The sequence below is a fragment of the Macrobrachium rosenbergii genome, chromosome 47, assembly GCF_040412425.1.
Source record: "Macrobrachium rosenbergii isolate ZJJX-2024 chromosome 47, ASM4041242v1, whole genome shotgun sequence".
Classification (NCBI taxonomy): domain Eukaryota; kingdom Metazoa; phylum Arthropoda; class Malacostraca; order Decapoda; family Palaemonidae; genus Macrobrachium; species Macrobrachium rosenbergii.
This window is the reverse complement of record NC_089787.1, coordinates 27,632,252-27,650,623: the sequence shown is the minus strand read 5'-3', so window position 1 is coordinate 27,650,623 and position 18,372 is coordinate 27,632,252. Positions and strand designations below refer to the sequence as shown.

Here is an 18,372-nt window from a genome sequence, read left to right as displayed (position 1 = left end):
TCGGCCTTTACTTTCTCGCCCTAAACAAACAGAAGAATATCCTAAGCATAAAATATTTTCCTTGTAACTAACATGTCAACCTCTCTCGTAAATCTGGCATTCCTCTCCCTCTATAAACTTTCTACGTAGGCCATTATTCTCGGGAATTTGACAATTGCGCTATTATCTCTCTCTCTCTCTCTCTCTCTCTCTCTCTCTCTCTCTCTCTCTCTCTCTCTCTCTCTCTCTCTCTCCAGTCAGGCTTCCTAATCATGATTTCTAAATTCTCTCCAACTGATAAAACGTCTCAAAATGTCATCCTAGACAATAACTCTCTCTCTCTCTCTCTCTCTCTCTCTCTCTCTCTCTCCAGTCAGGCTTCCTAATCATGATTCTCTAAATCCGCTCCAACTGATAAAACTTCTCCAAAATGTCATCCTAGACAATAATACTCACTCTCTCTCTCTCTCTCTCTCTCTCTCTCTCTCTCTCTCTCTCTCTCTCTCTCTCTCTAGTCAGGCTTCCTAATCATGATTCTCTAAATCCGCTCCAACTGATAAAACTTCTCCAAAATGTCATCCTAGACAATAATACTCACTCACTCCCTCTCTCTCTCTCTCTCTCTCTCTCTCTCTCTCTCTCTCTCTCTCTCTCTCTCTCTCTCTCTCATGAAATGCCCTCCCAGTCCTGTAAATTCCTACCACAGCTGTTTCTAGTAAGCTAAATCCTCACTCTACACTTGACTCATTTTACTGTTTTACCAGTGATTTTACAGCAAACTATACTTAGCTTAGAAATATCGACAAATAAAACAAGTAAATAAGTATAGAAAAAAAATGCAGCCTCCAAATGCAATATTGCCAGAGTGGTTCTAGGGAAAAAGTGCTCAGCTTGCATTTATTAGGCATATTATAGTTTACCCCAAGTCTGCTTAAACTAGGTGACCAAGCAGTAAATGGAGTCAGTGAAAAGGGTTTTGGAAGGTTTCAGCACAGTGGGATCATCCACGATTCGAGCTATATATATATATGTATATATATATATATATATATATATATATATATATATATATATATATATATATATATATATATATATATATATATATATATATATATATATATATATATATATATATATATATATATATATATATATATATATATATATATATATATAATATATATATATATATATATATATATATATATATATATATATATATATATATATATATTATATACACACTGTATGTTCCTTCAGTAATAAGTACTGAAACTGTCGACCAACATTATGATATGGGGATGCAGGGCAATGCATTTGTCCTGCCAGATGGATCATGAGAGCATGCATGGCGACAGTGTATGGTAACCCATCCAAGTACTGACCAGACCCAATGCACACAAATACAAATACAAAAAAATTTAAATTGTTTTTCTAAATCAAGGGTAAATATTTGTTGTTTCTCTACATTCTTCTAATTAAATGCCTCTATTTTCTGAGAATGGAATAAGGAACAATAAAACGCTGACGAGAAATCAGTGAAATAGACTAAGAAAAACTGAAGGAAACCGTACCATGAAAATAAAGGGAAAAAACCCACAAGAAAAAAAAGTCAGACTTCAGTGATAGGTTTTTCCCTGCTACTAACTTTGGATCTCTCTCTAAACTTCTGCTTTTCCATAATCTCGTACCCGTGACCTTCAAGCCTGGGCTACAAAAGTGCTTGGGCATGCCCCTTCCTACTGTCATTTGCACCTAAAAACAAGTAAAAAATTACGCCAAAGTTTCTTCGGCGCAGTCGAGTTTTCTGTACAGCGTATAATCAAGGCCACCGAAAATATATTTATCTTTCGGTGGTCTCGGTATAATGCTGTGAGCCGCGGCCCATGAAACTTTAACCACGGCCTGGTGGTGGCCTATCTTATATCGTTCCCAGAAGCACGACTATGGCTAACTTTAACCTTAAATAGAAACTGCTGAGGAGGCTAGAGGGCTGCAATTTGGTATGTTTGATGATTGGAGGGTGGATGACCAACATACCAATTAGCAGCCCTCTAGCCTCAGTGGTTTTTAAGATCTGAGGGCGGACGGACAGACACAGCCGGCACAACAGTTTTCTTTACAGAAAACTAAAAAGTGATGCATTAACTTCCTGCAAATAAATTCTATTGCCCAATATAAGCTCCTCTCCTCGAAAGGGCAAAGGGCACGCCATTATAGGTGACAGGGGAGGGGGAGGGGGGAGGAGTGCCTCCCCGTCCACCCCTCCCCCCCTCATGAAAGAACACCCGGAGACACGCGTCAAGTTTTTCCCTCTCTGAAGAATGTACGGAGCTGTCAAATCAGTGGTCGAATTTTTTTTTTTTACAGAGTACGATGTTGTAATTGAAGTCGTTATCAACGTCATTTTTCATTGCTGTTTTTATCGTCTGGATAATAATTATTATTATTATATTATTATGGCTACTGTTGATATTGTTAACATAATTTCTATATTATCAAAACTAAAACCGTTAATATTATTACAACGAAGCACAGTAAGCAAGAAATTTTTACACACACACACACACACACACACACACATATATATATATATATATATATATATATATATATATATATATATATATATATATATATATATATTTATATATATATATATATATATAGTTTACAAAGGAAGGAGAGAGAGAGAGAGAGAGAGAGAGAGAGAGAGAGAGAGAGAGAGAGAGAGAGAGAGAGAGAGAGAGAGAGATAAACAAACCCATATTCGTACGAACAGCGATAACAAAAGCACCCATACTTCCTCCCTCCCCTCCCCAACCCCCCTCCGAACAAAGGCTTCCGAAATCTGCAACGTATCTTCGCTTCTAACCTTCCCTCCCGAGCTGCCACCGAACTAGTTCTAAGGCTTCATCCGTCCACCTAATTTTGTCTTTCGCCCCTTTTTCTTCTTCTTCTCCTCTTCTGGTTCCCATGGCACATGTACACGCTGCAGGTGTCTGAACGACTCTCTCTCTCTCTCTCTCTCTCTCTCTCTCTCTCTCTCTCTCTCTCTCTCTCTCTCTCACTTTTATACCTTTTTGTTCAGCAACTACTGAGAAACTTTATTCTCGAGAGGAAAAATACTTTCGTCTTTTTTTTTTTTTTTATCTTTTCCCTATCTCTTTCTCATTTTTTTTTTTTTAAGTTTTAACAAAGTAGTAGTCGCCCTCCCCTTGCCGCTGCTACTAGCCAATCAACGCAGGCGTGCACTGCCCGGGCACCGGCTATCTTAAGACAATAAGGTTGGATACAACACCCGGACTCGAATGACTATCGCCGAGTTATACCGATTCCCTAGACTCATAGTCCCCTAGACCCATATCAAAACGGATTATGAACAACGACTCGTCAATTTCGGGACAACGACGACGGTCTAGCCCTCGAGAACGACCATCCCGGATAAAACTTTTCCCTTCCCAGCAGCGGCGGCACGAAACGACAGCGCGGCGAACAACAATGTGGGAAAGGGCGATGCCAAACGATATTTTTGGAGTGCAATGGCGCCGGATGCCGCGAGTGCCAAGCGGTGGATGGACGCCTTATCGCCAGGCCTCAGCTCCCAGCACCCTCACCAGTTGGTCTCAGTCTGTCTCCGGAAACAGTCGCAACCATGAGGAATAAGTAAGTCCCCCCCTTCTCCTCCTAATTCTGCAGCATAGAAAACGACATACTTTTTTCCGACCCCCCAAGAGTGTCGAGGAGAAACTTCATGCGAGTGTCGTTGGTGACGGAGTTTGGAAACTTTAAAAAAAAACGCTTAACTTTGCTTTGAAAACGGAGTTCTTCGTGTGGTTTCTCAGGCGTGTTGTTCAGAAGTGCTTTTGTTTTTTAGAATTGTCGACTGATAGTGGGGCGAATTGTGCGCTGCGACGAGATGACGGGACGATGTTCGTTTCGTGGAAGTGAGGCGCAAGGAGAAAGGAGGCTCAAAGTGGGTTTAGCGAAGTTACACAAGACGAAATGAAGGTGCTTCTCGAATTTAAGAGATCGTTGAATGACAGATGTCCGACGCTAGTTTTAATACGCGCTCGTCACTGTCTGCAGGACAGGATTTAACAATGTTATGGAACCTACGTTCGAACAGAACAGTGCTTCCAGTAAGCTCCTATAGACCTTGTGTTTGAAACACACACAATATATATATATAAATATATATAATATATATATATATATATATATATATATATATATATATATATATATATATATATATATATATATATATATAATTATACACCAGCATTAAGCACCTATGTTTATTAAGAAACTTTTTTAAGTGCGTACATTCTGGGCACTTGTGTGTCCAATCGTACACGTGAAAAAAATTAAGGATAATTATACATCTTGTCTAAACTACAAAAATTATGCGTAAAGATACATCTTATATAACTATAAAAACCATGCATAAATATACATCTTGTATAAACTACAAAAATCATGCATAAATATACATCTTGTATAACTACAAAGATTTTTAAAACTGGTCGCCAAGTTGCGTAATCTTACTAGATTTAAATGAAATATAATTTCTTTTTCTTTCCCCCTTGATTTGAAGATCCGTTTAACCAACAAATTCTTGCATACTAACGTGGTTATAAGAATCTTGTCTATTTCGCCATCTTCTCTAGACTCCTTAAAATACGTTCAGCTTGCTGAAGTGTAAAATAGGCTATATATCATTAGTATAACATATGGGCATAAATCATAAAAATAAGAAATACGCGAGAAAGGATTAGCACAACTAAAAACATCGGAAATTTGAGAAAATTATTTTAAAAGTTATTTTCATTTGTCCGAGAAAATATCCGTAACATCACATAAATCTATGAAGACGGGTCCAAGCGCTGAGAAATATTCGTCACATTATTAAAAACGAACAACGTAAAAAATCGGATAAACTTCGAAAAAACTGGAAGTCATAGTCTACCTTGAGAGAGAGAGAGAGAGAGAGAGAGAGAGAGAGAGAGAGAGAGAGAGAGAGAGAGAGAGAGAGAAAGTTAACACAAAATATGGACTGACCAAATTTTGAAAACATTTAAGATGACGAAAAACGCTGACGGACCAAATGACTCAGCCTTGCGGACACCATTACCCTTAAAATTAATTTTTTTTGTTTTAATTACGTAGCTGGGCGAATTTTTCCACTGCACTTCCTAGTAGCGTCATCAACGCCCACCTGGACACACGCACGCACGCACACACACACACACACACAAACGCGTCCCTTTCCCCCATCTAGTGCCAAAATCTACTTCCTCATCAACCATCTTCCACGCATCAACCTCGTTTTCTTTCGTTTTACTTCGTTCGACCTCGTCAAAGCCAAAATAGATGGCGAGAGAGAGAGAGAGAGAGAGAGAGAGAGAGAGAGAGAGAGAGAGAGAGAGAGAGAGAGAGCACATGTCTGTACGGGTATAGCCTGTATACGATTTAAGTCATTTCATGAGATTTTTACTACAAGAAGAATGTTGCACTTAAATTCTAAAATGGCTAATACTTGAATGATACCAATTATCTATTTTAAGTACAAAAAGAATGTAGCACTTGAAGGTTTAAATAAGTATATATATATATATATATATATATATATATATATATATATATATATATATATATATATATATATATATATATATATATATATATATGAAGTTAACTAATTATTCATTCAAATTTCACTTTTATCTCGAATCTACGCATCTCAAAAAATTAATATTTTAAAATGTCAGTATTAAAGACATTTAACTGACATAAAAAAAGGACTCTTAATACTCATTCTAATATGTCACCTGCCATAAACAACGTCATAATAAGGCCTCCCTAAATAGCCTTTTAATTAAGGTTGAAATAATCTCAAAGTTAATCCTAACAGACGTATGGGGAGTATAAAGTCAAGCATCATCAACCGTTTATAAATAACGGCGCTCAAACTAAACGCGATAGTTTATGCTTATAAATAACGGTGCTCAATCTGAATGCGATAGTTTTGTTTATAAATAACGCAGCTCAATCTGAAAGCAATGGTCTCAGCTTATAAATAATGTTTTATCTTATTGCTTTCAAGTACCTGCTTATAAATAACGCTGCTTAATGTAAATGCGATTGCTTCTGTTTATAAATAACGCTGCTCAAACTGAAGGCGATAGTTTATGCTTATAATCAACGCTGTTTAATCTGAATGAGATAATTTCTGCTATAAAAACAACGATGTTTAACCTAAATGTGAAAAGCGTTTCCGTTTTTGAGTAACGTTAATCTCTAAGTACACTATTATATTAGCCTATTATTAACCAACGCTGTACAACTTGAATTAGACTAACTTTCCGATTTAAATGTAATTGTTCAACTTGTATTAGACCAAATTACATCCCATTACTATATCACTAAGTCTGTGTCTGATTCATTTTTAATGTGGAGGCTGACGGGGCTGGCAAACTAATGCGGAAAGGGTTACGAAAAAGCAAAAAATATAAATAAATAAAACTATTGCGTACAATTCTTGACCGCCTAACCTGAAGTGGTTAAACGCTTACAGAGTCAAGAGTCAGTTTCATATTCTCCTGAAAAGGTTCACGTATTCTTGTCTTACCCGAGAGAGAGAGAGAGAGAGAGAGAGAGAGAGAGAGAGAGAGAGAGAGAGAGAGAGAGAGAGAGAGATAAAAATACAGTTCTTTTCCAACACGCCAAAGTTTTAGTTCCTTGTCCTCTCTCTCTCTCTCTCTCTCTACCCATACTAGGACTACATTCATACATACTTAAGTTACATAACCATACACTTCCAAACAACTAAAAATTGTGGGCATGCGCACGTTCAAGAAATTACTTGAATATAAGAAAACAACTACACATTCTTCTAAGGTTCTATGAGCGCCAAATAATGTAAGAGCAATGGCTTGAAAAAATCGATATTTTTAACCCTGGGACTGAATACTTATATAAAATTTAAAACCTTTAATAAACTGTTTTTGTTCAGCGTCAATGAATGGTACTTACGAAAGTGAGTTATGCTAAAAAAAGTAACGACAAGTCTTGTTATTCAAATTTTGTAAATAATTACATACCACATTTAAAACATTCAGATATAGTTCCCTATCATACGTACACACATTGATATATGTATATATATTCACTTACACAGTCTACATGTACTGTATATTCTATACCTTCCTCTACACAAGCACATACGAATTACCTCAGTATATAAAACTAACTAAATCTTAATGTTCACCGACGATCAAAGCGACAGCGTCAAAGGAATCTCACGTCAGCTTATGACATGACTGATTGTATCTACACACACGCATTACTTCAGCATCAAAACAAAGTAATAAATGGCAAAGCAAGATAAAATAACAAGGTATCAGCGAATTAAGAAAATGGATATATATGAATACACAAATATATTTATGAACAACCTTCAGCTTTAACACACCTGCCTGTCAGCATCAATGACTAATTATATTTCAATTAAAAGTAATAACATCTTGCTGGAGAGAGAGAGAGAGAGAGAGAGAGAGAGAGAGAGAGAGAGAGAGAGAGAGAGAGAGAGAGAGAGAGAGAGAGAGAGATTCAACCAATAACAACTGCTCAAAAGTGTTATAAGGAGTCGAAGCAATATTTCACTGGATACGAGAGAGAGAGAGAGAAATGACGACATAGGTCTAGCACTTGCTCAAAGGAAGGGTTCTCTGTCAAGGATACGTCACAGCCTTTAACCGCCAGGTGATCTTGGTCGCTATCAAGCATGCCTTTAAGGCCGGGGCTTAAAAAGGCACCCGTTATGATTGCAGGTCAATGAATCTTCTTTATTCTGGCTCTTAAATTGTGCCAAGTGGCCCGATAGAAGAGGACCTGGGATTACCGCAGAGTGACAGGTCTTCTGACATGAATAACGATTGAGTCGTAATGAGGTGGTTGATCTGCGTCATTGGATATTCATTCTCCCTCTCTCTCTCTGCAGTTTAATCGCATCTGCCCCTGTATTGTAATTCATACACACACACACACACACAGATTACCCCCATGAGTGGAAATATTTGTAACTTACAAGTAACCAATGCACAGACAGCTCAGAATGGTTTGTAATGTAAGTCTGGTTTTTAGACTAGAACCTAAAATAATTTCGTGGTTTCCGGTATAAAATCCCTAAGGGGAAAATCTAATATACATACATACATGCATACATACATATACTGTATATATACATATATATATCCATTGAAAAGCGTTAAATGATGTCCCTGTCTTTGTAAGTGGTTGGTTTTTAAATATCATCTCATGCATACTTATCAAAACGTCCTTTGACAATCTCATATTTCTCAAGACCACTTAAAAATGGCTGACGCAAATAGTAGAACATTTAAAAACAACGTACTTGGTACGAATACACTTTACATATTATGTACAAGGGGTCAGCAAATAGTAAAACATTTAAAAACAAAGTACTTAGTACGAATACACTTTACATATTACGTACAAGGGGTCACTGTGTAAAAATACATGAATGTTACTTGAGCAAGTACGTATACATGTTTGTGTACGTAAGTTTTACGAATAGCCTTACTCTAAGATTCAATTCGCAGAAGTCTCGATCACACAAAGGGCCTTTAAGAGGAGGCTTACTTGGCAAACGAGGAACTTGCGTGTAATCCAATAGTTGAACTTAAGCTGGTTCAAGTATTGTGCGATAAACCATTGTCGACTCCGAAAATACACCAGCTCTCTCTCTCTCTCTCTCTCTCTCTCGCTGAGCACTACTCGATTGTTTGGAAATTTTAAAACTTGCAGTAAATCGGATATGAAGTGAATGTATTTGAAAATTCATGAAAAAGTATAGAAAACAACAGCTAATAAAAATAATATTGGTCTCATAATTACGTTTTTTTCAGTTGATTTCTAACCCCCTCCCTTTGCCCATCTTAATCAATTTCTTTCAAATTCATTGCTAAGTCATTTGGAAAGCATCTGACCTCTCACTCCTTCAAATATGTATAACTCTTACCCCTCGTTCTTTCTAGTTTCGAGACGCCATGAAATTGACGAGTTTACGTTTCGACTTTAACGACAGTTTTGAATCATTTGGGGAACGAGATTTTATTGGATTGGCTGCAGCTGTTGCCTTTGGCGGGTTTCTAATGCGTCTGAGCATCGAGGACAACTTGCACATCCGAATTCTAAGAATATTGCAATGAGTAGTGTAGGGGGTGCTTACAACGATTGGCAAGTTATCTAAGATGAGTTCGTAAAAAAGAAAAATGGAGCCTTTTTCGCACATTATGGACTCGTGGGAGTTGCTCTAGCACTTAAATACCGCCAGTGGACGTCAAAATATGTGCGTCACGCGGAATACCCATTAATAATCCGGCACAGAAGTATCCAACCCATAGACCATGCGTCTAAATGATGTTTCAAGCGACTATAGATTATTAAAACAGTGGCTCCTCTTAGCTATCAGGACAACAGCCCAGCTTTGTTTGCGACATAAAAAGCGAAAACACTGGCTTTCTAAAACATACAACGCACAGTTTCTGTGAAAAACGCAGATCGGGCTAAACTAAGATGTGGGGAACAAGTAGTAGTAGGGCTCGGCCAAAATAAATGCCGTGGGTAGTGCGCAGCGCGTGAAGGGTCTGCCACCTCCATATTTAGCCCCGGGTCTCTCTCTCTGTCTTCTTGGATTTTCTACTCCCCTTACTGTTTCAGTGACTCACTTTAGTCCTTCCCCCTTTTCGTTTTTCCTTTTCATGCTGATGTGGCCTCGCACTCTGCCTACTTTCTGTAATTGTACTAAGGAAGCCATTACTTAAACGACTTCATATTTTGATCAAACTCACGAAAACTTAACAGGAAAATAACTTAGCTTCCCATAGGCCTATATCTGAAATCCAGTGCACTTACACAATTCTGTCCGTTTGGTACACCAGGTTTATAAGACTACAAGAGAAAAAACGCAAGCTTAGGACGAAATTACCATTTTCTAATTAGACAACTCCAAATCACAGCAACTGCAAGACTTAAAAATCCCGAAAATAAAATAACTGCTCATTGCCATCACCCAACTTCGCTATTGCAACAGTGAAGTAACCAACCACCGAGATTAAATGATGAAACCTATTACAAATTTCCCACATTTTTTACAACTGTCATTTGGTTGTCATTTATAAATAGCACATATGCAAGCATGCCACAAGTATAGTTCAATGTATTTCACAATTGACATTGCTTAATGTGGATACACATAACTACCTGTATTGAGACTACGCGAGCAATATTGACAGCGCCCATTACCTGACGGATACGATATCTAAACTTCTTTTAAATCCTAACTTACGGTAACCTAGACCAATACCGTATTATGTTAATAGAATACTGACCTTTTTGGCAAAATAGAAATAGAGCGAGGAAATAAGCAGTTGCCAGTACAACAAACTACTTAACCAGAGTTCTCAGATCAACCATATTGCTGGTTGGACTTGGGCCTAACAATTAAGCATGTCAACCATATTGCTGGATGGACTTAGGCCTAACAATTAAACATATCTTTTTTGCATATATCGAATATTAAAGGCTTTACAAGACAACCGTCTCTATATTACAGTTACATGGAAACCAAATAACACAACTTACAAGAAAAGGCACCGCATCCTTGCTTACACTGCAGACTTAGAGTGAACTTAAAAAACCTACCGTTGGATTTAGGCCTAACAACTGAACATACCTTTTGCCATTATCAAATATTAAAGGCTTCATGAAATTACCGTCCTTATATTACAACCATACTACAAATAAACAACATAACTTACAGGAAAGGGCACAACCTCCTTGCTTATGCAGTGGATAGTCAACTTACAGAAGAGGCTTTATGAAACAACCGCCCTTATTTTACAACCACACTACAACCAAAGACCATCACTTACAAGATTGATTGATTTACTGTTACTTAAACTGGCGTTACAAAATCTAGGTTACTGACACTTGAAAGAAAAGGTATGCCACCACCTAACTTACACAGTCAATAAAGAATAAACTGACAGAGGAGCCCGCTGTTTGACCGACTTCCCAAGGACACCGAAACCAAGATTGTTTACATTTTGCTTCTTCTTCTTCTTCTTAACCTTCTTCTTCTTGTTCTTTCCCGCAGGGCGTTGTTGTCGCTGCTCTTAGCCATGATGGTGCTCTTTGCACGCACCTCAGCATGGGACCTCTTCGCTGATGATGACGATGAGTAAGTTGTCTGTTTGTTTATTCATAACTTGTTTACATGTTTGCATACTTGGTTATTTACTTGTTTATTTTATCTATATGATAACTCATTTGTTTATCTGTTTACTCCTATTTGTTAACTTGATTTTAACTTATTTGGATACGTGTTTACTGACTTATTTTTCTATTTATTCTGTTTATATTTAACTGTTTATCTACAAGTTTATTTATTTGTTTATCATAAAAGAGTCTGACCTGATACCCATGTCTTTCCTCTTTCAGTGATGACGATGATGATGATGATGATGATGATGGTGATGACGGCGACGACGACGATGATGATGATGATGATGACGATGATGATGATGACGACGACGACGACGACGACGACGACGACGACGGGGACGGGGACGACGAAGACGACGACGATGATGATGATGATGATGAGGATGATGACGATGAGGATGATGATGGTGATGATGATGATGACGACGACGATGATGAGGATGATGATGATGAGGATGACGATGGTGATGATGATGAAGACGACGATGATGAGGATGATGACGACGAGGATGATGATGACGATGATGACGACGATGATGACGATGACGACGACGACGAGTAACTCTCAGAGAACTCTTCCGTTCAGCCAACATCGAAATAAGTCGTCATTGTTGGAGGAATCTACGTCGTGAAATCCCCTTCTCGAGACCGTGGTGGCCTTACAAAGGGAAGAAGTCGTCGTAGTAGATTCGTATTCGATAAAAACCATTCATAAAATATCCATAAATAATAATAGTAATAATGATAATATCCAACTAACGTAATTTAATTTACTACTTATTATTTTTTTTCTTTCTTTCGTCGTTGTTTCAAGTCGTTGAAAGCCGTTAAAGCGTCTTCGTTCATTTTTTTAGCGTCAAAGTCTCGTCTCGTGTACTAACGGAGGTAAGGTAAATCACAATCTTCAGCAGAGAACAACAACAACAGTAAGCGAAAACAATAACAAAAACCAACAACGTAAAGATGAAACAAATTAAATAAAATAATTATTACATAAATATTCATTCCCAAACCGGAGACTCCGATTCAAAATTTCAAATATCAGCAACGGAAAATTTTAAAAAGCCGCGATCAACTGTCTGTGACTTACCTTACCACGCTCATAATCTCGTTTAGGTTATCAGTAACAATAAAGATATAATAATAAAAAAATAAATAAATAAGTCATCACACTGTATAGAATCCAAGCGACGTGTCCCACCTTTGATATATAATGACAATAATGAAAGAACAGCAATAACGTCATCATCCAGATTTCTAAGAGACTGTCTCGTACTAAGAACCTCAAACGATCATGACTTGTGTGTCTAATCTAATAAATGAATTTTAAAAAAAGGAGGGTCGCTTGTGTTCTTTTTATTTAAAAGTGCACCCGCGTGACTCATGAGCCCCAGTGTGTGTGCTCGCTATTTTGTACTATGAATAAAAATTAATAAAAAAAACACACTCGCTTCTCTATTTTTCTGTGCAGCCGTGCATAGTATTCCCCTTATAATCTTCAGGTGCCCAGAGTTAGAAAAATGGGCAAAATGTAAGAAAAGCCTAACTCTAATGAAGGACAGTGTACAGGCTGTGATGGACCCATAAACAGACTTCTACAGCAAATGGCATAGAAAAAAAACTAAATCTAAACAGAAATTATGATATAGGCTGTTAAGTATACCTAGTTTTACCAGACCACTGAGCTGATTAACAGCTCTCCTAGGGCTGGCCCGAAGGATTAGACTTATGATGGACCCATAAACAGACTTTCCGGGAGCAAATGGCTTTGTGAAAAAAGCCTAAGTCTAAACCTGAATAATAATATGGAATGTTATGAACCCATAATCAGACTTCTACAGCAAATGGATTAGTAAAAAAAAAAAGCCTAAGTCTAAACAGGAATAATGATACGGAATGTGATGAACCCATAAACAGACTTCCCGAGCAAATGGCTTAGTTAAAAAAACTAAATCTAAACTGGTATTATGATATAGGATGTGATTCACCCACACAGAGACTTCCAGAGCAAATATAGTAAAAAAAAAAAAAGGCCTAAGTCTAAACAAGAATTGTGATACAGGCTGTGATAGTCCCATAAACAGACTTCTATAGCAAATGGAATAGAAAAAAACTAAATCCAAACAGGAATTACTATATAGACTGTGATGGACCCATACAAAGACTTCCATAGCAAATAGTAAAAAAAAAAAAAAGGCTTAAGCCTAAACAAGAATTGTGATGCAGGCTGTGATAGTCCCATACACAGACTTCTATAGCAGATGGCTTAGTAAAAAAAGTCAAAATCAAAGCAGTTATTATGATATATGCTGTGATTGTCCATAAACAAACTTCCAGAGCAAATGGCTTAGTAAAATAAAAATCTTAATCTAAACAGCTATACTATGATATAGGCTGTGACAGTCCTATAATCGTACTTCCACAGCAAATGGCTTGGTAAAAAAAAAAAAAAAAAAGCCGAATTCTAAACAAGAATAATGATATGGGCTGTGATGGTCCCATACACATACTTCATGTAATAGCACAACAGCTTCGTAAAAGCAATAGACCGATGTCCAAATCAAATAGATTCTGAACAAGTTTTTAAGAAATATACCAATATCCAGTTCATTCCCCCCTAGAACACGATGAATCCTCGATGAAAAAAATTACGCAAATTCACTCCCCACGTAATTCTGGTAATTTACAAGCCACCTCAAGTAAAAAAAAAAAAAACACACACACACACATACAACCTCCCTGCCAGCGGTAAGCCACAAATTACTCACGGCAGGAATGAGTGTGTCGTACAACCGCAGGTGTCAGGCGTTCCGGCCAATGTCACGACTGATTTCAATTAGTGACACTTGAGATTTCATCAAGGCTTCGCATCCACCTTCCTAAGATTGCAGGTGTCACGCTGAGTATACATTACCCGTGAGCTATTAATTAGAAGTTCGTTAAAAGGTGCCGCCGATGATAGTGTGTCGTCTCAGGTGCTATTAGTATGTAAAATTGAATTGAACTGAATATAAAATTTAGGGCAAAGGCCAAGCGCTGGCACCTATGAGGCCATTCGGCGCTGAAAGGGAAATTGGCTGTAAAAAGGTTTGAAAGGCGTAACAAGAGGAAAACCTTGCAGTTGCACTATGAATCATTTTTAGGAAAGTAAGATGGAAGAAAGAGAATATGAACGGAAGTACAGTAAAGGGAATTATAGTACATTACTCGTTAAAGGATCTGAAATGTTTTAAAAGTAAATGCGAAAAATTAATTTTACTAATGTGGTCCATAATTTTTGTTTCGAAAACTCAGATAGCTTTGTTTAAAAAATGTGAAAAATTAAATTGAAATTGTAATGTGGTATATAATTAAAACAACTCCGATAGCCGAGGTAACGCATATATTGAAATAACGGTCTTTTTAACATTCACGCATACCCCGGGGTATGCTTGAACGTTAAAAAGACCGTTATTTCAATATATTCATTACCTCAGCTATCTGCGTTTACTTTAATTATATACCACATTACAATTTCAGTTTAATTTTTCACATTTTTTAAACAAACCTATCTGAGATTTCGCAAAAAAAAAAAATTATGTACCACATTAGTAAATTTAATTTTTCGCATTTACTTTTAAAACATTTCAGACCCTTTAACGAGTAACGTACTAACATTACTAAGAGGTGATAGGACAACCAACAAAACAGTGAAACTTCTTCAATACAAGTTAAATAAAAAGGAGAGAGAGAGAGAGAGAGAGAGAGAGAGAGAGAGAGAGAGAGAGAGAGAGAGAGAGAGAGAGAGAGAGAGAGGAGTGCTTTCTCTCAAAAGGATGTTTACATTACCGCTGCAAATCTAACACTTCATCCTTTTCCTGTCTTTAACCTACACAAAAGCTCTCAGGAAATCCTAACAAAGGCTAACTGTCTTCCTCTCTCGCTATGCAATCGTGCATTACATTCAATTCCATATTCTTTAATACATCGGCTATTTGCATTCTTGAATTGTCCATATTAATACTCGCTGATCTATTTTCCCCCGCTTGCATTTATAGCTGTTACCTAACGCTTGATACGTTTCAGTTTAAACCCTTTCATCCTACAAATCCTTTCAAACTCATCTGATAAGTCTGCACCATCCCTTCACTATCACAAACTCCGTATTACGTGCGAACATCAACATTTCACAATATTTACAATTTCTCTCTCATTAGACTTCAGTCATCACTCCGTCGAATGGAATGGAATACAGAGCTTAGGCCAAAGGCCAAGCACTGGGACCTATTAGGTCATTCAGAGCTGAAAAGGAAATTGACAATAAAAGGTGTAACAGGAGGAAAACCTCGCAGTTGCACTATAAAATAATTGTTGTTCTTCCAAGATGGAAGAAAGACAATATGAATGGAGGTACAGTAAAAGGAATGAAAGGGGTTGCAGCTATGGGTCGAAGGGACGCCGCAAAGAACTTCAGTAATGTGCCTACAGTGCACCATGTGAGGTGCACTGACAGCATTATCCACGTAAGGAGGTCACTCCGTCGAAGAAAATTGAAATAATACAATTTTACACCAAAGAGTCACTCCCAGTTTATATATTTGAACGGAAGGTTTGCTCCCACCATAATTGTTATTAATAAATAGAAAGTAACCAGTCACCACTATCCCCTACTATTCATCTCTGTCAATTCTGCTCACGGTATTTCTGGTATTATACATATACGCCTTCTCCCTTTAGCCTCACAATTATACTTTACAACAGTTTCTTAACCTTCCTCATTCTTCTGTGAACCCAAACGGCCCTTTATCGACCATAAAATTTGTCTTTACCAATCAAACCAGTATCTCACACATTACCTGGTAAATTGCATAAATCGACAAGAACCACTATTATTATTCCTATTTTATCAAGGCCAAGCGTGAGCGTTAAGGATAGCGTAAGGGGAATAATTACTGAATTAAACTGAACATAGAATTTATGCTGCAATGGAAATTGACAGTAAAAGGTTTGAAAGGTGTAACAGGAGGAAAATCTCGCAGTTGCACTATGAATCAAGTGTTTGGAGAGGAACAGTAAACGAAAAGAAAATGGGTTGCAGCTGGGGCCAAAGGCACGCTGCACAGAACCTTAAGTAATGCCTACAGTGCACCGCACAAGGTGCAATGACAGCACTAACCTCCTACGAGGAATAATTATTGTTCCCATAAATATCCACATATTCCCTGTAACATTACCATTTAACCTCAATTTTAGACAAATGTATTTTCATCTACTTATACTCTTTTTAAAAACAAATCCCTTGTTTGTCATGCCGGTCGCTGTCTTTAATTTTCTGTGGCTAATACTTATCAAAAACATTTACCAGTCTATATTAGCAACCTAATTCAGTTTTTTGTCTGTAAAGGCCGATGGTATACAGCCAAACTACTATCCTTCACTAGCCTAAGCTGAATAAAACGAAAGAAATTTATTTTTTTTTTACCATAAAGTAAGCAATAAACTTGCCTCTTTTAGTTTTTAACTTAATGTATACAAAAATTCAACCTTATTACTGTAAATCATGCTTCGGTGGCAAGCCCAAAATTGTATTTAACAGCCAACATTTACTTACTTTTTAACTACTCAGCTCTTATTCTATTATACACCAATCCTTGTTTCTCTTTACTGTTCCATTCATTATTGCTTTGGTTGTTAAATTCATAACTTTGCCTAAGAAATGCAAGTGAAATAGAGGAACACTTCTCTACAATTAAAACAAAAGTATACATAACATTAATGTTTGTTGGTTTTATGCCAAGACGACATACTTCACTTAACAAATGTGTCGCAAAGTATTTAACCATAAATAAAACCAAAAATCATATAACATTGTTAATAACCACAAAATTCAAGATTTGGTTAAATACACAATCCCAAAGAAATTAAGTGGGAGGGGGAATTACAAATTCAGCGGTAAACGAATTTCATTTCAAAAATCCCTTGATACCATTCAGCTATTAAGCATCAACACCACTCACTTCAGTGCCATTTATTGACCCTTTAAGCATCCTACTATTATTAGTTTAAAAAATATATCATAAAATACCTTACTTTCAATAAAATAACTTACCTGTTTCCTTCAGCATCTTATATTTTTCTCAGTGTCTGGCATGGAATTGCTCTACTTTGCCCAACTTGGTTTCCCATAAATCAAAATATTCTGAATGATGAGACATAGGAGCTAAAAGCTGAAGCCATCTGAAAGGAAAAAGCAATATATATATATATATATATATATATATATATATATATATATATATATATATATATATATATATATATATATATATATATATATATATATATATATATATATATATATGTATTATATATATATATATATATACACATAATTGTATTATATAGACAGTAAGCCAATTTGCTATAACATGGGATGGCCTATGAAAAGACAAGACAGTGATCATTGTCACATTCATACCTTAACTGCCAAATTATGTATGAACCTTCCATGCAGAACACTTCCGCAACATTAGCTCCTTCATACACCTACACAGAATAATTAGCAGCAAATCAAACCCCCTACACTCAAAATGCACCATTCTCCTCTACCTGGAATGTACTCTCTTGCTTCCTGTATACCGAGGCCTTCCCTTAACACTAGTTCTTTCACCTGATCTGTCACACAATCTAGGTCTTCCTCTCCTTACTCATAACACTTTCACACTGTACACACTTTTTCCCAACCAATCATCCTCCGTTCTCTCCACATAACTGAACCATCTCCAGGCACTTTGATCCGTCCTTCCACCCACACTAAAATTTTCACTACTGTGTTTCTGTGTATCTCCAGAATTATCACCCAACACATATTCCAAACAAACAACTCATCTCTACAGGTTTATCTTTCATTCACATCCCATATCTACAAATCTACCATAAGGTTAGTTATAAATTTGTTTAACCAGACCTCTGAACTACCATAAGGAAGAATTGGCTCTTTTTCTCTGTAATATAGTAGTTTTCTCTTGGGTAAGCCTCAAAAAAGGGAACAAAAGATTGTAACCTTTCCCAAAATAAAGAAAACAAAACATAATGCAT

At 36.8% G+C, this 18,372-nt stretch overlaps 2 protein-coding genes across 2 annotated transcripts in view; one reads left to right on the top strand and one right to left on the bottom strand.

The window, feature by feature from the left end:
- The window catches only part of LOC136830695 (ADP-ribosylhydrolase ARH3-like), a 53,554-nt gene extending 42,435 nt beyond the window's left edge, over positions 1-11,119 (bottom strand). The window contains 1 exon segment of the mRNA XM_067090416.1: positions 11,035-11,119. The gene's annotated coding sequence lies outside the window, so the exon portion shown is untranslated.
- Positions 3,209-12,744, top strand: LOC136830696 (ribosome biogenesis protein BOP1 homolog). The gene is made up of 3 exons (XM_067090417.1): positions 3,209-3,648; positions 11,168-11,251; positions 11,512-12,744. Exons 1-3 carry the CDS (start codon positions 3,638-3,640, stop codon positions 11,855-11,857), a joined length of 441 nt encoding a protein of 146 aa, XP_066946518.1. The 5' UTR covers positions 3,209-3,637; the 3' UTR covers positions 11,858-12,744.
- Positions 12,745-18,372: the final 5,628 nt, after the last annotated feature.